Here is a 20930-nt window from a genome sequence, read left to right on the forward strand (position 1 = left end):
TGTAGAAATTAAGGAGAGTGTTTATGAAAGAGGGTCGTAAACATGGTAAATAGGTTTTGCATTTTCTTTTCGTTGCGTGACAGAAAAACGGATACATGACGTAGTAAAGGTGTTAGATTTCAGGTTGTACGTGTAGATTTCCCGCGCTTTTCGCTCAGCTCTGTCACCTTTTGTCGGCGAGAGGCTTCAGGCGAAGATGTCGCTCTCAAGCATCATTAGAAACCAAGGCAATGAGTATTTTCGTCAAGCTTGCCAAGGCAAAAACCTAGGCCTTCAGAAAACAAGGGAGTTATATGAACAAGCGTTGGCTCGCTACTACCAAGCGAAGGAGAAGGCCGAAAATCAGGACGACGAATCTTCTGCCGCGAAGAACATCGGCAAAGCGGCATGGAGGATATCAGGTGTTCTGGCACAGAAGATGGATGGATTTCAAATCATTCTTCACTATCAGCACGAAGCAGTCAAAGGGTTATGCGTCGCGTACAATCGAAGCGAGGATTGCAAATCGGTACATTGGCGAAGCGAAGTTCTAGGAACACTGAACCTTTGTTTACAAGAAGTGATCGATTCGTGTGATACATTTCCCACCGACATAAAGATTTATCAAGTCGAGAGGCTCGTTTCTCTCACAACAGTGGATAGAGCCACAGCAGATCTACAGTTGAAGTTGGCCAGCCTCTACTTCCACGACGGAGCCACCAAACTTCAGGATGGCGACTACAAGACTTGCCTTTCGCGCATGCGAGATTGCTATCGCCCCATCGAAGAAGTTAAACGCCTAGCTCGTATTACCGAAGATGAACTCGACGATCTTTTGAGTGAAAGTGAATCCTTGGAGCAAGATGTATTCTATCACTCATGTTCTGCTTCATCTATGCAGGCTCGACATCATGGAGACCATCTTCTCACTGTGGCCTTGCAGGACGTGGAAGAACTGGACATGACCTTGGTTTTTGAGGTCATCGACTGGTACAAGCAAGCTGTTGTTCTCGCAAGAGAGATTGAACTAGAACAGGAAGCGATCGCGGAAAGCAGACTGGGAGTTGTCTATGATAAGGTGTTAAAGCTAACACACCGTGCCAAAACGTACTTCAATCACACTTTGCAGCTGGTTGAGTCCATGAAGCCTCGTGTATTTACATCGCATGACTGGTACAAGGAATGCGTCGCCACCCTACAGAGATACCAGGAAGAAGTGCGACAACGAGATGAGGAGGAGAAGAGAAAAGTACGAGCTAAGTATCTAGAGGAACTGTCAGAAGAGTTAGCAGATATCAAGAAAAACAACACCACTGCTATTGCTCTGATAAAACATGTCTACACTAACTATCCTCCAAAAACCTCTTCCTGGGAAAAACCAAGTGATGATGACATGGCCAAATGGGATTCAATGGAATCAGGCACAAAGGAATTCAAGAAGCTCCTTCTCAAGGCGTTGGCTGTTTTCCATCCTGACAAGGTCGATGAAAAGGAACATGGAATGAAGTGGAAGGTGCTAAGTGAAGAGATCACAAAAATGATCACTAATTACTATGAAAATACCAAGTTTGCATGCTGAACTGTTAGATAAAGTGACAAGAATGCCATACCCCTCCCTGGAGGGCAACAAGTCGGGGTAGGGGAACTAAAGAGTAAAAGTGTCAGAAAGGTGCTGAGGAGTTTTTAAGAGGTTTCAATATTTCAGGAGGTAATATACGTTCCTCCATATTTGTTTGTAGTTAATGGTATTCTTTATAATATTGTGGGGTCCTTTAGATTAAATTTAAAATTACTAGCTTATACTTTCTTCTGATATGATTAGATTTAGAAATTGCATTTTCTCTTGTTACAAACTTTCAGTGTCCGTCCGTTCCTTCCCCTATATGGGAGGAGTAGATATTTGTGGTATTTTAGTAAATGTTACTTAACTTGCATCACTCTTTCTTTTTTGGTTAGCAATTCACTTTCTGTACCCCCCTCAGACACTTTTGCTATGTAGTTGACCCTGTCTCATGAGGAGATACTTAGTAGTGTCCCCTAAGAAACAAACTGGGACTATGACCGAATTCTTTGGTACAACATAGTAAAGTTTCAGTTACTTTAATTGTTAATACTTACTCAGCAATGTATAATTTTCTTTTAAGTGTTGACTGTAGGGACCTGTAGTTTTCAGAATCTTCCATGCTGACTTCTCTATGATATCAAGTTTGTTGTGGTTTGTGAGGTGTGCAATGGGGGAGGGGAGGGTATCTTCCATTTTTTATCACTTTATTGCTGAAATTACTGGTACTGATTTCATGTATTGGGTTAGCTAATAACACCCAATTATGTATCTTTGTTCCTACCAATATAAAATTAATGCAGCCATTTAATTTGTAACACTTCATTGTTTGATTTGATCCAGAATATTGATAGCGCTATTATAAGTTGGTAGCTTTTAGTTTTTAATGCAGTTCCTGTTCAAGGACCATAATAAACAGATATGTCTTGTCATTCCCTTGAATGTTTGGACATTTAAACATTCCCAGAATCTGACACTTAAAATCAGTGCCTTTTTATGATCATCTTGCAATCTTCTTAATTTGGGATTGATGTAAGCTAAGTTGCCAGGAGCTTATCAACTGGGAAATAGCCTGGGCAATAGAAATAAAAAAAATCTCCCAGTATAACAGTTAAATACTTGTGATGGCGTAGCATTTATAAATTTGCAATCATTGACATTCTTGTTGGAGGTTGCGTTTTAGAGTTATCATTAGAAATGTGAATCTAATGTTTCTTGTAAATATAATAAAATTTAATTGTGAGAAATGAAATGTTTTTATTATGTCTTCTGCCTTACTTTTGGATTCGATAACCTTAAGTTTTATCAGAAACCCCAAAGAGGTTGAACAACCCCTTGTGAGTATCTAGTTTTTTGTAAAATAAGTTTTACAGTGAACCTTGAGAGAGGGGTTATTGAGGTATACACCTTATTTGATGGGTATTTTTTCAGTTGCATGGTATAATGTTTTATGAGCAGTTAGCAGTACATAGTATTTTAACAGATGTCATCTGTGATCAGACTTTTAACAGATAGATTCCATGCTGCCATGTGTCTGTTCAGTAATTGATCACAGATGACGTCAAAATGTGGTAAGAACAAAAAAGTGGCACTCGAGCCATCAGGGGAGTGTTTTTCTGATGTTCCTATCACATTTTGACATAATCTGTGATCTGTTTCTGTACCAATGGATGGCAACATGGGAGCTGTCTGTTTTATATTATAAAGAAACAAATGCTAATGAGGGGGGGAACAGGGGGGTTAGAACCTCCTGCTTCCTGTACCCTACTCTCCCTCTTCCCGTACCTTTATCTCCCAACTCCTGCCCTTCTCCATCTTGCTCCCATCCCCTGTAAATAAGTAGACTCAAAACATCCCGGTCATTTAACTGTGCAATCCATAGGCGTTTCCTTTGTTTCTATCCTTGCTCCTCTTACGTCTTTTGACAGCTTAAGTGAACATTTCATGACTTCTGATGTAACCAACGTAAAAGGGTTTCAAATTTTACTGGAAGTAAGCCCCAGTTTTTAATTCCAAGGGCAAATTTTTGCTTGCTTGTTTGCCCAGAAGTCTCAAAATAAGCTAAATACAAGTCAAGTACATTTTGGGCTCTTGTTTTTGACAAAAAAATTGCATTTTACGTAATTTCTCTCCTGATTCCTACCCTTTCCTCTCTCACCTCCCTCCCCCTATTCTCCTTAGCTCCCACCCCCCTGTCCCCCCACTAATGATGTCATCCATACATCTGCCTTCCAATAGATCATAAGTAAGAACCGATCAAAATGCAAGAATATTTTGACTTACTGTGTAATACTGAACAGATGCACAGCAACATGGAATGACTGGAATATATTTGTATTTAAGTGCCCCTATGATCAAATTCTCAATATCCTAAAAAATACTACACAGGTTGAAATTATAACAGCAATTAGTACTGCAATTCACATAAAGAACAACAAAAACTTTGGCTCTTATATTCATGCAATTTCTATACTAATTGTTATTACAATTTCAACCCGTGTGGTATTTTTGAGTAAAGGATGTCATTTTCTCAATTCTCAACCAAGACTTGGAACAAGGAAAATTAACGGCAGCCGTAAATTCTCGGAAATAAAGATCCAAAAAACGCGAGTTCATAATAGATTGAAATTTGGAAAGATATCTAGGAGAGACTGTTTACAACAGGGGCACTTTGGAATATACGGGTATGATATTCGGGACATTATATGTAGGCTTACATGATATAGTGATTCAAACTATAACTGAGTTTGATGTGTTCATTTCATTTTCGTTTGTTGGCTTCCTTTCTACAATCAAGCGTTTAATGCTGTGAGGGGAAGGCATTTTAGTCATTCTAAAATATGACAAAAGACGTATTAACTCACGGCACTGTTTCCTCTTTGGCTGAAATCTGTTTAGAGTCTTCTCTAAGATACCTCGAATCGTCTGAGTCATGGAAAGAAAACACTTTCCTGCCTGAGGATATCTGTGAAGCACTGATATGTAAAAAGTTAAAGACGGGAAGCTGTGATGATGACTTTGTTGCAACGTATTTTGCTGACGTACAAACAAGTAGAATTACAAAGGTAAACGTAAGTGGTGCGGCCTTAACGGATTCCGGATTGGAGGTGCTATCTGTTCATCCTCTTCGAGAAGTCGATGTATCGAACTGTGAATCAGTGTCGGAAAAAGCCATTGTGTCCTTGGTAAAGTGCAAGAACACTTTGACTTCTCTAAACTTGGGAAATTGTACTCGAATCAATGCCTTTACTGAACTCCAACAATTGACTAGGCTCAAGAGTCTTGATGTGTCTCAAACATTATTAGATCAAAGGGATTTTGAGTGCCTATCAACTATGGTTCATCTTCGGAGTTTAAACGTGAGTGCAACGGAAATTATATCACTGGAGCCTGTAAAGACTATGACCTTGCTGACCAATCTTGATTTATCCAAGTGTGTCTTGCTTGAGAGTATCGAAGCCCTCAAAACCTTGAAAGGGTATGATATATTTTGAAATATTGCATTTAATTAAATAATCAGATGTGTAAATCAAAATCCTTGAATTTGATTGGTTCTCCACAATTTCTTTTAGTCACATGATTGGTGTGCAATTGTATGGGTGTTCAATTACAGCTTTACAGTTTCTTTGCGATTGAATATGTGTACTTGGACACCTGAGGCATTTGTACATCAATTCTATTACATGCACTTGATTGGGTACTTCCTTGCTGTTTAACATAATTTGTTTATAAAACTGATGGATCATGGTGGTGACATTGAAATCAAAAAAAGTCTACATAAACAATGGCAGAGGCTAAAACAATGATGTTTGCAAGATACTGAGAAAAAAAATACTCCAAAAAACGTACACTGGGTTATGTAATGCTCAGGGTTATTATTTAAAATGACTGAAATTCCAGTAGCTACCTGCAAGCCCTAGGTTTTCCTTGTTAACAAAAATGTAATAAAACGAAGAGCAAAAAAAAAAAAAAACCAAAAGAAAAAAAAAATAGGGGAAAAATTCGGGTTTTGAACCAATGTCCTATACCAAATATCATCACATGCACGCGCTTTTATCACTTGCACCACATAACACATGCTAACAGAGGCTGGCCAATTTACATAACGATTTCCTTTTGTTTCGCTTCATTGCACACCATTTAACGACTCTTGGATATGTTGGCTTCGATTTTCTCGAAAACGGAAAGCAAACTGGTGAAAAAAAAAACAGCAGGGCATTGTTAAGTAAGTAAATTGAAAGCCATATGGAAAAAATCACGCACTTTTGACGAAAAAAATTTTGGACCTAAATAGTCACTTAGGAGGGTTTTCTACCAGCATCTTCAACTGTATGTAATGTATAAGTGATGTACAGCTACTGTCCTATTATAGGGCAGAATGCCTAAACTGTCGTAGAAGTGCTTAGACTAGGCTTGCTGACAACAGTCATGTTTGAGAATCTTGGTACTTAATTCACGGTACTAGAGCAGGTCTGGGTTGGTGTGGATCTTAGGGGTGGGAGGGGGAAGGGATGGGAGAAAGGGGTGGTTACTTCCTTGTATAAGCTATGAAGGAATGTGTGACACCAAAGGGTAGGGTTTTTGTGTCGTTTTGGTCTTACACCCGCTTTCAGTGTTACGTACATGGCGACTATCTCTCGACATGCCATCTTTCAACATGCTATGTAACCTGGCCTACGTCAAAATGTTAGCACAACTGACTTCTTTAGGGTCAAACTCAACTTTTAGTCATGAAAGATGGATTTATTTGACATCAAACTAGGCTAGGAGTATCAAGAAAACATTCTGTGAGGGATAAATCAACTGTTTTGAATGTTTACATCTTTCGAACATTAACAGAGCGGTAGCAGCCCAATTCCACCGGAAGTCACTATTGAGAGCCAATCAACTACACTAAAATCGTTTGAATTATCCCATAAATCGGAATTCCACAATCTTCTTCATTCAATTGAGGTGAGTAATTATCGTATACTCATCATTTGTTCAGCTAGTAACCGGGAAAATTGCCAGTTTCACAGGTAAACGGTCTTTCAGCCGTTTACATAGCATGTCAAAGGATGTCGCCTATGCACATAACACTGAAAGCGGGTGTAAATAGGGTATGCTTGTGCATTATGATCTTGAATTAGGTGCGTAGTTTGGTATGGATTCAGGATGTTTTTAGGAGGGGCAGGTCTGAAATAGGGCATTGAATTTTGGGTCTGTTTTTCAATAGAGTAGGGAAAATCACAACTTTTGGTCTTGAATAGGGTAAGGTTATCAAGAAGCTCAATGCACACCCCCACCCATTATTTTTGAGAGTGCCCCACAGTGTGGATATTGTAAATAAAACTGAATACACCCTCCACTGTCCGATAGTGATTTATTTGCCCTTGGTTGTTCTGATGATGGACAACAATCCATCAGATGTGTCATTATCTAATGAGTGGCATTCTAGAAGCTGTGTGCTTTGAATCATTCTTTAGAGTTGTCAGATATTTTTAATGTATTTCTTTTTTTTACTTCCTGTTTATTAATAACTTTATATTTTTCCTACTTTATCTTCAATAAATTATTTTGTAGAGTTTTATTGATCAGTGTATGTAAATAGCACTATAAAAATGATTAAATTATTATACTATCATTATTGATCACATCAGCCATTTCCTTTTCTGAAAATGACTGGACATATCTGAAAATGGCTGGTTAGTTATGGAAATGGGGAGCCTTCCTAAAAATGGCTGCCCTATATTGCACCTAAGTCCGCTAAGTTGAATTAAGAAATGAATAGCATTGAAGGCTAGGCAATCACTATATTTTTACTTTCTCACTGGAAGCAATGGGTTACGGAATACTGTTAATAGTTTTGAGAATTATTGACTTCGCCAATTAGTTCTTTGCTGTTTTCATCTTGATCTTGGACTTAATAATGTGTATAATAATATAGAGTTATTTGCTGGCTTTGATACACATTAGAACTTTCTTGTGGCATTGGTTTACGAAATCCTGTGATACATTATATTAAGTTATTTATAAGTTTATCACCACTAGCAGGAAGCTATAGTCAAGTTAAAATACAGTTAATGAATAAATATAAAGAATTTTAATTATAATTGATTAGGCTACATACTAGTATTTAATTAGTATACAAGATATTTTCTTTTTGATTTCAGGACGCTTCAGTGGTTGTCTTTATACAATTGCAGAGGATTATTTTTTTCTCTGAACTTGATAGAAACTTTAGTAGAACTGACCCAGTTGCAGCATCTTGACCTATCAAGGGGTGATCCTGATGAACCAATCAGGATGCAGTCATTCTTACAATGTGCACAGATCAAGGCAGATAAGGATTTCCTAGAAAGATTGCTGCCATCTCTACCAGCCTTAACATGGTTGGACCTTTCAGGTGAGGTTTGCAAACTTGTAAACTCTTTAAAAAAAATAGAATAAGTGTCAAATTTGTCTGGCATGGTTAAAGATATGTTCAGTTGCCAGACATTAACATCATCAAACTCTTTTTACAAGTACGGTCGAACCTCTATTAAGTGGCCACTCTCAGGGACAAGACAACTGGCCACTTATTAGAGGTGGCCATTTGATAGAGGTTCACACAAAAACAATGTTGGGTGTGGTCCAGTTTTCAGATTATCAAATATAAGTACTTTTGCCTTCATCTGGCTAAAAACGCCCGACTTCAAATCTTCCTGGCCATTTAATGGAGGTGTAAAACAAAACAAAATCACCCTTGGGACAGCAAGAAGCTGGCCTTGGCCACTTGATAGAGGTGGTCATTGAATAGAGGTTTTTATTACAGTGTATAGCTGACAATTTTTCCAGGACTTTGGCTGCTGGCCACCAAATAAAGGTTGTTGGCTTAACAGAGTATGTTAATCTGGCTCACATAGTCATCTGATGATCATTTTTAGTTAATAAAAACAACCTTTGGTCAAGATGTTCTATCTTTGATGAACTAACCTGCCAATGTTCGTTTTCTATCAGGTAATACCAAGTTCAATTGTGATGACCTACAGCTGTTTAGGAACTGTTTTCCACAGAGGCTAAAATTTTTAGGATTGTTTATGACAGACATGTGCACTTTTCCAGAAATTCCTGCAGATGAAGTAAGTAAGGGTACCAGATAGAAATCCATTGCGGTGATGCTTGTGGTATCAAGCAAGTTTTTGATGTAATTATGTCAAAAAAATGAGGGAGAGTGCTTTATTGATGTTTCTTTCACCTCATGAGGTACAGTTCATAGTACTGTTAGAAATGAATTTACATTTTTATGAAGTCTTGTAAAAATTACATGGACTTAAAATGTCTTGAGCTGACTGCATTATTTATCCAAACGGGTTCAGTTTGGGTTTTGTAGTTCAGATTTGTGAGCCATAATTATGTGAGAAATTGTTGGTCTGCATATGTCATCAAAGTGCTAGACTGACTCTCTGTTGAGACTTGCAAATAGTGTGTGAGATTTTTGTAGCCTGTCTGACAGTGACTCAGTGTTATTCTACAGCCAAGGCCAGACAAATAAATTAATGGGAGATCATGTCATGGTCTAATGCTATGGAACCCAATAGTTATAAGCATGTGAAATGGCCTAGTACACTATAGTTGGACTTGTAATCCAGAGTGCCCAGCTTTACATACACCCTGCCACCAAATGGATATGTGTTTGGTGATTTTTGTTTGGTGGTCCACTCAGGAGATAAACAAAAATTTTAAGTGAAATTTGTGGTCCTAACTGTATTGGGAATAATGACTGTGCCATTTTCTGAATACAAATTTGTTTGGAGCAGACCCAAATCACATGCTTGGCAAATACTCAAGGACTTTAAGTATTTGCTTATTTTCTACAGTTATCGTTTCTTCTGAACATTGCAGGTATCAGGAAATAGTAATGCGAAACAAGTCGTATTGTCAGTGAGAATGTATAATCACAGACCCACATTTTTGATCCAGGCCATGCGGGCACTGTTTGATATCATCCGAGATGACAGAGAGTTTGGTTTGAACAAAGACCTGATGTGCAGTGTAAGTCAATAAAGTCTACTTTACTCTTAGATTACTAATGTCTATTTGGGAAACATACAGCATGACATGAACATATACTGCAAGCAGTTTTCCTCTGTCAGTCAACCTCTGGGAACAAAAAGTTCAATAATTTATTAATTTTGCTGTTTTTGGACAGGCTGTACTAGAGGCCATGGAAAGTCATCCCAAGGAAAGTAATATTCAACTTGCTGGAAGGTAATGGATATCAGTCAGACTAAGTAAACAGAAGTCTGTCTTCTAATGTGTAATTATTTCTCCTTGTGAGTGATTTGATCTGAAAACTCTTAACTGATAATGCCACCCACCACACAAATCCAGGTTACAATATCAGTATAGAATATTCCAGTCAAATCTCAGATGCTTTACCAGTGGGGTTGAAAACTGTTTGAGTCATCTGTTCATTCAATTCTGAGTCTGGTTAGTTTCTATTGATAACTTACTTATGTCACTTAAATTAATGATTTAAGAAATATTGTTCAAATTAATTAAAGAATTACTACAAAGAAACTTTCACTGTTTTGTCCTGTTATGTCCTTTAGTGCTTCTTTGTATCATCTGTCAAGAGATGATGATGAAAATCCACAACGGATGCTGTCTGCCAAATTAAAGAGGTAGTTCTTTGAAGAGGGGAAGGGTGTGTAAAGATGCTTCTTCTTGTTTCACATACTGAAATTGGCATCAAATGCCTTCTAAGCTTGATGAACCACGAAACACAAACAAGCACAAATTATGTTGACTTTGCCATCTTTTTTACCGTACCATAGCCATGGGCCTAATGTATTCCCTTATAGTAATTTTGGCATGAGTGTGTAATATTCTCTGTTTACAGACAAAATATTACTTTCGATTATAAGTTCCCAACCCCGTACTTTACAATGAAATGAATTTGATCTATTACTATGTTTAAAGCTTTTAAAAACCAGTATATGAAAAACATATCTCAATCAACACTGCTGTGGCTTATTCCAAAACCCCCTTGGGTATAAGCCCTCCATTTATAGGCCCATTTAAAACCCCTTGAATAAGCCCAGGGCTTACAAGTAGCAGTTTACAGTGTTTATTAATTTCTGCTTAATTTCTCAGACGTGTCATTGAAGTCACCATAAGTGCCATGGAGAAGCATGTTTTTGAGTCACAGGTATGTATAAACACAGTTTCAGTGTTACAGAATTTATTGGAGTGATACTACCAAACCTTTCAAAATTTTAGGAAGTAGGTATAAGATACATCTAGCTTACAAACCTTTTTTGACATTTTTTTTTTTCAGCTTCAGAGGAATTGTTGCCTAACCCTGTGCAATTTCAGAATTCCAAGTGAAATAGTATGCAGCATTTATTATTTTTATGTTATACATGACTGTATAAATGAGGTGCACATTAAAATTGATCATTATACATGGGGATTTCAAAGACGATGATTCATCAAAATTATTGATAATTTCCAAACTCAACTTGAATTTTAAATTGCTTGAATAGAGGATTAAATTTACATGTAGGTAGCTTAAGAAACTCCAAGTGGGCATTTGGCAATCTCTAATGCATATTGTCTTTTTTATTGTCGTTGTTTTTCAACAAAAAATCTGTAAAATGCTGAAAATAGTAAATTTTTGTGGTCTGTTAATAGAGAGTTTAATCATGGCTTTTCTCGTAATCCTTAACTAAATCATGCAAAAATAGAAAAATGTCTCCCGCTATTCACCACATATACAAATATTTTCACTCCACTAAACATACAGCTGAAGACAGATGGCTAAAATTTCATTTTTGCCGTTTGCCGTTTGACGTAACGTCGTGTTTAATCTCTCTAAGATGACCCTAGACCTGTGTTTTACCACCCAGTTGATATCTGCCACTTCTTTCTGAAATGAAATTTGCACCTTTAAGTTTCCTAGAATTCACACCCCTGCTTCCCTGTCTCCATGTTCCCCTGCCTTGCACTTTGCATGTACACCTGTTTTACAGTCTTTTATTGCTTAAATAACTTATGGATGATGTGCTGTCTTGTGCCTGTTTGTTGAAGTGTCTTTGTAAAAATTGCAGACTTGTGGTTACAAAAGAATTCTGGGGGTTTTACTGCAAACTGCCATGGAACACAAGAATGACTTCATACAGAGGATTGCTATTGGCCTGTGTAATATGCTGGTGTGTCAGGTGAGAACCATTTACCCTATCAATGATGCTATACAACTTCTGACAAAAGAATGAATGTGGTTAAATATTAATACCTTTTTGTGTCTGGTTATACATATCTCATTAACCAGGTGCCAGGGCCTCGCTGGCTTGGTCAGTACTGTCAAGACCTTGGGGTGATATTCAACTGATACATACCAAGGAAACTTGGTTGCTGGAGTCATTCAGAACAGTGCCCAGTCCAGTACTGGCAAAATATTAGATTGGCTCACAGAACAAACTTAGTCATGTAATTTAACATATTTTATTAAACCACTTGATTACAGCTAGATTTAAAGCATTTTCATTTTTTTTCTTTTAGGTGCAAGATTCTCAGAAAATTGTAGTAGGTAGAGACTTAGAAGGAGTAAAGGTAATGCAAGGCTTGTTTATATGGAGAAGTGTTGTCCTGTGTTGGAGTGTTCTCTTCCTAAAAATCTGTTGCCAAGCTCTTATATGAGAAGTGTTATCCCTCCTACCTAAGCCAAACATTGGCCCTCCTGCTTTCACACATGCTCTAGTATGTAGACTGGTCTCTGGTAGGCAAGTCAAAAATAGCCAACATCTTTCCTTGGGAAGAAGTTGGCTTGTGCCAGTGTCACCTGGCCTACAAAGCTTGTTACTCTCAACCAGGGTCAGCCAACTTTGTAGCGGTCAATTATGGTCCCAGAAAATACACCACTAAGGGTGCAAAGAAAACCAATTTTCAGCATTGCCCTTCAGGCAAGCTGTAAAGTGCTATAGTTTAACTGAAAACTGCTCCCAAAAAATTCCATCCCTTATGGTACTTCTGGGGTACCTGGTGCTTAGGTCTCCATGGCAACCCTGTTAACAGCAATGACCACAAGCACCATTTCACTGAATTACAAAAATGCAGTGAAAATTATTATAATTATTTATTCACCTAAGAGGAGGGAAGGGCCTTCACATTCACCAACTTGTGGAATTGCACAATGAACCCTGGACACATAAGCACTGTAGGGCTTTTTGGCCCTGCTGCTTATTGGGCTGCACTGCAGCATCTGTGAGTCACCATGAAGGAGTCGGTTGGTCAGCACTGTCTTGAGTGACTATTCCACGTTCACTTAATATCCATAGAAAGTCTTGAAGTGGAATGCATGATTTAATACTTCAAAGTGTTTATGAACAAACCAGTGGATATATGGTGCTACAGGTTTGATTGTGTATGCCTATTAAATGACCTAAATGTTATTAACTACTTATAAATCGAGACTAAGGTCTTTATGGGAAAACATCAAACCAAGACCTTGCTGTATTGACCAAGCTATAGTGAGGTCAATATGGCAAGGCCAAGGTTTGAGATTTTCCTGTTAAGACTGAACATTCAAGCTAAATAAGTTGTTTATCATAGGGTTTTTACTTTGCTCTTGCAGGCCGGTAATCGGCCTTTGGGCATTATGAAAGTGTAATGCACTAGAATTAGCCAATCAGAGAACGCATTATATCAGCTACAAACCCAAGCCATATAATTATAATCTATTTTTTTTAAGCTTGAAATGTCTTTTTTTTTTATTTGTAGAAAATCCTGCAAATCATGCGGCACAAGATGGCAAATAACCCGGTAATTTTTTTTTATTTGTTTGTTTTTTTATGATGCATGTGTCTAAATATCTATATTGCCGGGACTAGATTTCTTTATTCTGACATTCCAACTTTTGTGCTCCTACTGATTCTTTAAAACATTGGCTGAACAAACTTCTCTTAGTTCATTTGTATCTTCATAGACGCTAAAAGGAGATCTAAAGCGATGGACACTAAAAAATAAGACAGTTTTTTTTCCACTTATGTTTCTTCTTGCTCAAGGGATAGAAGCCCATTAGCCTCCTACTGTTTGTAGACATTCTTTTAGCTCGTCACGTGGGGTAGTAGAGATTTGCGTGACAAGCCAAAGGCTACCAGGCCCTTGTTGCTTAACTTAAATTATGAATAAGCCGACTCGTTCCCAGATGTCTCTCGTGAAAACAGTCAAAACACTCCCCTTGTCTTACGGGGATTTGGGGGTTGTAAATGACAAAACAATGGTGCAAGAACCAGTTTACTTTGGCCTGAAAAGAATTATAGGAAGTTGTCCACCAGATAAATCATTATTTGGTATAGAGTGTACCTGATAGTTTTCTAATAACAGCATGCTAGATACTGGATATCTATGGTGATTGTCTAACTTGCGTAAAATAATCAACCTCTGAGGCCCGCAATGCGTGCATAGATGGTATTGTTTTTAAGATGCTAAACCTTATCTTGCTAGGAACGTGGTGGTGTACTAGAGTGTTGTTGGAGCGCATTGTGGAACGTTACAGGTAAAGCTTGAACACTTAAAAGCATTGAATACTCACAATTAGTGGATTAGCCTTCAAACAGAATGGAACAACCTAGCCTTCATGCAGACGTCTGCTGTTTCCATTTTTTGTTTTCAATCTGCTAAAGCAAACGTTTTGTTTCATTAATGTTAAATCTTTTATCTTTCAGATGAAACTCCAGAGAACTGTGAGTTGTTCATATCTCACGGTGGTATAAAACTCTTCATGGATTGTAAATTGGTGAGTAAGAAAAAACTAAAAGGAGTCAATCGAGATTAGTCCGCGAGTCTGTGACATTCTATTTTGGGAGATGTGACTTCGTCATGCGATCTTTCACATGCGACCAACGTAGAAGAACATCTGTAAATGTGTCCTCGAAAGAGGCTAGTAAAGTTTCGTGGATTGATTCTTGTTATACATGTGATACATTCTAGGCGTACTGCCTTAACAGGAAATGTAGAGGATCTGTAAAAAGATTGCAATGTCTTTTTTCGCACTCGACAGGAACTGGGGGATCAAAGGGATCTAGTGCGAAACATGCTAGGACTGATGGTAAGGTGTATGCTTCATGTCACCACGGTCACTTAGAGACCTTCGAGTCTGGGAACGAAAATCGTGAAGTTCGCGTTGTGTTTTAGGACGTGTTTTCATTCAATGTGGAGCCCATTTGGAGGTTCGCTGACCGTGAGGTCAGCGTGCTTTTTTTCGGATCAGACGGTCCAGGTTTGAGCCCCGGCTGGGGTCATTGTGTTGTGTTTTCTGGGCAAGACACTACTCAGTCTCAACACAGCTGTATAACTGAATGGGTACCGGCAAACTACATGTAAATGCCAGAGGAGAACCGTTCAGGGGATTAGCGTCTCGTCTAGAGCAGAGTAGAAATACTCCTAGTCGCTTAATGCTACAGAAACCGAAGTCAGGTTCCAGCAAGATGGGACACTGGCCTGACGCAAACTTATCTTCATCTTTGATTTAACTTCAATGATGGTGTTTTTGTTTTCCTTGTCAGGGTAATGTGGCAGAAGTGGCTGAACTGAGATCAAAACTGATGGTGATTGCCCATGTTTTCTAGTAAGTTCAGCTCCGGCGTTATTACAGTTCTTCATTCTAGCTTTGGTTTAAAGCACTTTGTGGAAAGTGACGGAATACGATCGATATTTTACGCTCACAGTTATTCAAACCTAGCTCGTAACAGAAACTCCGGAGTGCAAGTGCTTTTGAGATGGTTTGAGTCCGCAAAAGGGAAAGGGGGGTGGCTCTCATCCTTTACAGTTTACTGTATTCTGTGCATCAGGTTTGTTTCGAAAGTTCTAACCACATGCGGGATGTGAGGAGCAGGTCAAGGATTCCTAGTCAGAACTTTCTTGAGTAGAGAATTTCTGTAAAGTATGGCAAGCCTGTCGTTAGAAGTCTGGATTGCCAGAGAAATCGCGTATCCCTGTTAGAGTTTCACGTGAGAAAAAAAATTTCTCTTGCCACGAGTGTAGAACTAGAAGAAAACACCTCTGAGTTCATGATGGGAGTCGGGAGCACCCGGGGGGAGGGGGGGGACTCCAATGTAAAAAGGTCAGGGATGCTCGTCAGAAAATTGAATTGAATTAAGGAGACCAACCTGGGCATGGCTCGGGCTTTATTTGACCCCTAAAATACGTCTTTTCTGATTATTGTTTCTTCGATTGCAGCCCTAAAAGATACCTTGACAGCTACAAATAGTGGCATTTCGTCCTGAACACCCCAAGTGAGACAAAAATCCGTGATTTACACCCTTCATCGAGACGGCAACCCGGGCGGGGGGGGGAGGGGCTACATAGGTATGTGCCGCGGGATAGGGTAGGGCTTTTGAGGTTCTCGATCCTTAAATTGGGTATCATTTTTGCCCCTGTTGGCATTGTGTTCCTCATGCGATCCTTAGATAGGGTACCCAAATTGTATCAGCTAGAATTGCCGTGCGTAAATGCCCAGCTTAACGAAAAACAAGTGATCCGTTAAAACTGGACTATTCGTATACGTCCATAGTTACAGAAACGAAATAAAGTTCAGCCGTCCACGCTGTTCTTAGTTTTTGTTTTTCCTTCAATAGGGTGTCATTATTTGGGGTTTGGGCCTTAAATAGGGTGTCATTTTTCATGTCTTTTATCCTTAAATAGGGTCAGTGTTTAAGACCTTTCGCGGCACACACCTATCCAAAATTCACGGAAGTACCCCCCGGGGACGACGAGCATCCCCGACCTTTTCACGTGGGAGTCCCCTCCGTGCCCGAAATCGGGAGTTTAACATTCTACATTCTGCATTCTGCAAACGGGTCGGATGTTCTAACCGCCGATCTACACGGAGACCTGTGGTGACCTTGGTCATAGCTGCTAACTATGTTTGAATTGTTATGAGTCTTATAAAGACAAGACTTCGGGCCAATACCAGCAGTGAGTTGTTAAGTGTGGAAGAAATCTTTGGCGGATTTAATCCTCGTCTATCTTGTTTCTTCCAGTGATCTGTTGCAAACTGAGGGTCAGTTAGAAGTGACTTACAATGCTGCAGGTATCATCTGTCACTTGGCCTTTGACGGCCCAGACAACTGGACTAACCACATGGTGTCACGTGACAAAGCACTCGATCGATTGGTAAGCTGCTGATATTAACAACGTGTTTGTCTCCGGGGTAGGAGGGGGTACTTGGGTCAATTTTTACTGTGTAAGTGTCGCTGACCTCTCAGAACCCCAACCCCATTGTAGGCTATTCTGTGGTCAGCTATAGACCACATCTTAGTCACTTTTGGGCAAATGTAATTTTTGCGATCGCAGCTTAGTCACTTTCTACCTTATAAAGCTTTTTAACTAGTTCCTCCAAAAATGAAGTGACACATTTGGTAAAATGAATTTAGAACGGTAACAACTTTTTCACCCTCGAATCTTCCCATTTTTAAGTCCCTACTTGCCGGAATTTTCTAACTTCCAAAATCCCGAAAATGTGCGACCCCATTCTAGTGAGGCTCGATTTCCGCCGCCCTCTCGTGTCTGGTCTACGTTCTTCCCTCCTCCAGCCTACATTCTAGTTACTTTATTGAAAATGTAACTCCTCGTGAGAATGCGACCCCATCCAGCGGCACACCCCATTAGCCTATTAATAGGAAGTGCCCCCTTCTTTCATGAGTTCGTCTACAAACTTAAGTGCTGTAACTACTGAACCTCTTGCTCATGCCATCTCGTTCTTTCTACAGATGGTGACCATTAGTAAATGGGATATCAGCACACCCCGCCAGATGAGCTATCGGTAAGACTGTACTAGAGCTCGTGACAAGAAGCGTATTCTCACGTGTAACCGGGAAGAGAGGCCTTCTGTCCCACGATATCCCTTATCCCGCGGGCACCGACACGCCAAAAAGTATCTCGAAGACAGCTTTTCACGTGAAAATATCAAAGTAGAATCGAACCTCCTGTAACGGAGGCTTTATTTTCATCCTTCTTCGAGTGAACACCTCTCCTATACAAGGAGACACTTCCCCTAATTTACTGCAGAAAAATGTTCCCGTTGTGATCAGTTGAAGCACGGTGCATCCTCGAAACGCTCAACCGAAGTATCTGCAAAAGTTATTTGAAAATCCATATTTTCGGCCGGGCTATCTAGATTATTGGCTGATGGGAGGAAAATACCCACTTGATTGCTTCGTACATCGTGAACCGATAAAATCCATTTATTTTGATTATCAGTTTTATTCTTCCCCTGAGCGTACATCCATCCCCTCAAAAGGTTAATTGAAGAAATTTTACAATTCAAAACTGTTCAGTTCTGGTTTGTACTGTATTTGGATTGGATGTATATAAACGTAGCGTCTGGAAAATATAGGGTATTTAGAAGAATACAGCGTGCTAAAACAATGTAGCGATATTAAACACGAAAGAAAGTTGTACAATCTCTGCTATTCCACAAACGACATCAAATTGTAAAAGTTCGTCAATGGGAGGCTTATTATCGGGAAAAACTATACCTTTAAGAGCCGAGTCTAGGTAAGATTTTATAGGCTTATTCTCGTGATGAGGCACATATAATCGAAAGAATTTTTACGCGTGAGATTTTTAGAATTCTTTTTGGGAGGGGGGAGGCTTATTTTCGAGGGGAGGAGTGGTTACTATCAGCATTTCATGACATTTCGTTGGCCTTGCTTGGTCTTACTTCTTTCGTTTTCCTTTGCAGGTCGTTTGCTCCAATATTAAGATTGATATCTGGCTGTGATTCTCCTGCCATTCACTATTGGGCTACATGGGCGCTGGCGAACCTTTGCAATGTAGACCGTAAGTTCTCCTGCGCCAGTTGACTTTTAAAATTGTATTAACTAGCGCGTTCTTTCGTTCCAGGTGCTTTCACTCATGCCTTGAAGGTGGATATTCGTCTTTCTAATTAAGACTGTACGTAATTAAAGTCCCTTGATCGTAAAGGGAAAAGGCATATCTACCAGAAAGAAAATGGTCAGAAGTGCGCGTGCAAAAACGAAGGTCCCCAGCTAGGTTTTCACCTTGCCATTATCTTGTATCAATCATTGCTTTGCTCATTGTTCAACGTTCCTCAACTTAAAAAGCACTTTCCTTAGGTAGTTTCCATAGTGCCTGCGATGGAGACAATCTTATATATCGATGTGATTTATTTATTCATTTAAGTATGTATTTATTTTTCAGCTGATAAATACTGTAAACTAGTTTCTGACGAAGGTGGCATCGGGCTATTGCAAGGTCTTTCCGAGAACTCCCGAACGTCTTCGAGAGTCCGAGAACTCGTCGACATGACCCTCGGACAGTGCCGGCAACACGTGGAAAACGTTTAGTTTTTCAGAGCCAGGATTTAACTAAAGAGAGGAGAAAAAGGAAAAAACTGTCCTTTGAAACAGTTCAGCCTCTGTCCATAGTACGTGGAGACAACTATTGACATTTCGCGTTACGTCTACGATTTGTAACTACAATAGCTAGTGCTTATAAAACTGCTGTAGAAGCATGCTTTTAGGAACGCGTTGATGGATGCCTTCTGAAGTTTTTGATTTGTGTAAATTTAGGGCTCTGTCGCTTTGGAATGGCTTTATTTAGGGATTTCATGTAATTTATTACGCCCAAGAGTAGATGGAGTTATTAATTTTGAGATCACCGTTTATAGTTACGGTCACATGTACGATAGTGTTCGTTAATTTGTTTTACCGCTAACCTTGCACACTGCGTCGAGTGATGATATGATCAACACTAATCGCAACTATATAGGTACCCTAAGATTGGACTTCGAATACGAGATTAAGTTCGAGTACGATTTTCGAATTTCAAACCAGTGATGTTTCCAGAGCCCTCGCTCTTCATGCTGGTTTTAAGTGGAGTGGGTAGCTCATAGGATGAGATGGGCTTGTGACGTGATAATTTAAAGTCGTACTTGTACTCAAATCGTAAGTCCCTTATTGTCGAAGACGATCATAACGATAATGATGAGAGTCAGAAAACTGTCTACTTTGTCTAAGGTAAAATAGCTTTTTTTCCCTTAAAGGGCAGCACCGTGCTTCTACGAAAACACGAAAATGATAAGATAACATGGCCCCTTACGTCAGGGTGTGTGTGCGGGGGGGGGGGGGGAGAGTGTGTTTTCGGAGTGACGCGGTTTGTTTTTTAACTGTGGCTCTCTTGAATAGTCTGCTGCGGTCAATTTAATTGACTCAGGGCTTCAAGAACCGCTTGACAATTTTCGGTTATTTTCGTCTGATATTTTTAAAATCCCGAAATGTAATTTCTTCTCAGGCTTTAATTTATATCTCTAAATAACAGACTGATAGTAAACGCTAAAATATAAGTCGGTGTGGACGGTTTTCACTTGAGTGTCGAAACGAAATTGGTTTTGCAATATGGCTTAAAAAACACTCGCCACTTTGTCAGCCAATCAGAAGTAAAACTAAAACCAACCGTGACTCACTCACTTAAGTTTTCCCGCGCTTCGCGTAACCTACATGTATTTACTGCGAGGTTTGATTGGTTCACTGGAACGTCTGTGTCCCTTGTGATTGGCCAGAGTGTTAACTTTGGTTTTGGTTGTACGACACTCAATTGAAAACCACTCAAACTGATCTAATGCAGCTTTTTGAAGTATACTTAAGGTTGTACCTGTTCACGTCAGCTTGAAAAAACAGGGACAAAGAACTGAATAACTTGAATTTGACATCCCTTGTGGTTTTATTATGGGAATCACGTATCCTCGTGAAACAACATTTACATGCAAAACTGCTTTGGGAAAAATGTAGTCTCTGATGTAAATGATTGTGTGAGCGGTGTAAAACATGTAATTTATAGGATAGTATCTGACTTGTATCTTGGTAATTGTGACAAACACAGCATGCCTCCAGGGAAATGCATAAGTGTGGTACTTTTATGTAAGTAAGTTGCAAAATAAAAGAAACAATAAATGAACACTTGGCTGCCGGAGAGGTCCATTTCTGGGGGGAAGGGGTGGGTGTGGGCAGATGAATTTCGGAGCTTACGATGTATGCTAACACGTATACATTCAGAACATACTAGTTGTGCAACGTGGAATATCCCAAGAGTCACTTTCATGATATAGACACGAATGTTTTACTGGAAAATACACCACTCGTAAAATTCACACGAAACCACATCCGGGACTCGAGTGGCGTATTTTCCATACCCTTACAAGTGAAGATATCGATGGTTTCACTGATATCAAGTTTGTCTCTTAAATTGTACTTAAATTCGTTGGTGTATCATCAAAACATCTTCGGGTCTTCCTCGAAAGTATTCGACAATCTTCGGTAATCTACGGAAATTTTCGGAAAATGTTCGGCAATGTTCGTGTTACCTTGGGACAAGTTTTGGAGAATCTTCGGAAATAATCGGAAAA

At 39.3% G+C, this 20930-nt stretch overlaps 2 protein-coding genes across 2 annotated transcripts; both read left to right on the plus strand.

The window, feature by feature from the left end:
• The first annotated feature begins 163 nt into the window (after nucleotides 1–163).
• LOC145491968 (uncharacterized) lies at nucleotides 164–2801 on the plus strand. The gene has a single exon (XM_081471276.1). It carries the CDS (start codon nucleotides 197–199, stop codon nucleotides 1556–1558), a length of 1362 nt encoding a protein of 453 aa, XP_081327402.1. The 5' UTR covers nucleotides 164–196; the 3' UTR covers nucleotides 1559–2801.
• Nucleotides 2802–2903: 102 nt separating this feature from the next.
• LOC145477763 (protein zer-1 homolog) lies at nucleotides 2904–19648 on the plus strand. Its single transcript, XM_081455582.1, has 19 exons — nucleotides 2904–5018; nucleotides 7693–7925; nucleotides 8519–8640; nucleotides 9404–9553; nucleotides 9711–9769; nucleotides 10114–10185; nucleotides 10658–10712; nucleotides 10842–10895; nucleotides 11614–11724; nucleotides 12065–12115; nucleotides 13283–13324; nucleotides 14009–14060; nucleotides 14230–14300; nucleotides 14565–14612; nucleotides 15070–15131; nucleotides 16546–16678; nucleotides 17275–17327; nucleotides 18249–18346; nucleotides 18728–19648. The coding sequence occupies exons 1-19, from the start codon at nucleotides 4381–4383 to the stop codon at nucleotides 18871–18873; spliced, it is 2250 nt and encodes a 749-aa protein (XP_081311708.1). The 5' UTR covers nucleotides 2904–4380; the 3' UTR covers nucleotides 18874–19648.
• The last annotated feature ends 1282 nt before the right edge of the window (nucleotides 19649–20930 follow it).

The sequence above is a fragment of the Orbicella franksi genome, chromosome 1 (genome assembly GCF_964199315.1).
Source record: "Orbicella franksi chromosome 1, jaOrbFran1.1, whole genome shotgun sequence".
Lineage (NCBI taxonomy): Eukaryota > Metazoa > Cnidaria > Anthozoa > Scleractinia > Merulinidae > Orbicella > Orbicella franksi.

Coding starts and splice junctions, on each gene's coding strand:
- LOC145491968 (XM_081471276.1), top strand. CDS start 197: ATGTCGCTCTCAAGCATCATTAGAAACCAAGGCAATGAGTATTTTCGT.
- LOC145477763 (XM_081455582.1), top strand. CDS start 4,381: ATGACAAAAGACGTATTAACTCACGGCACTGTTTCCTCTTTGGCTGAA. Junction 9,770..10,113: donor AATATTCAACTTGCTGGAAG/GTAATGGATATC, acceptor TATGTCCTTTAG/TGCTTCTTTGTATCATCTGT. Junction 10,896..11,613: donor TCAGAATTCCAAGTGAAATA/GTATGCAGCATT, acceptor TAAAAATTGCAG/ACTTGTGGTTACAAAAGAAT.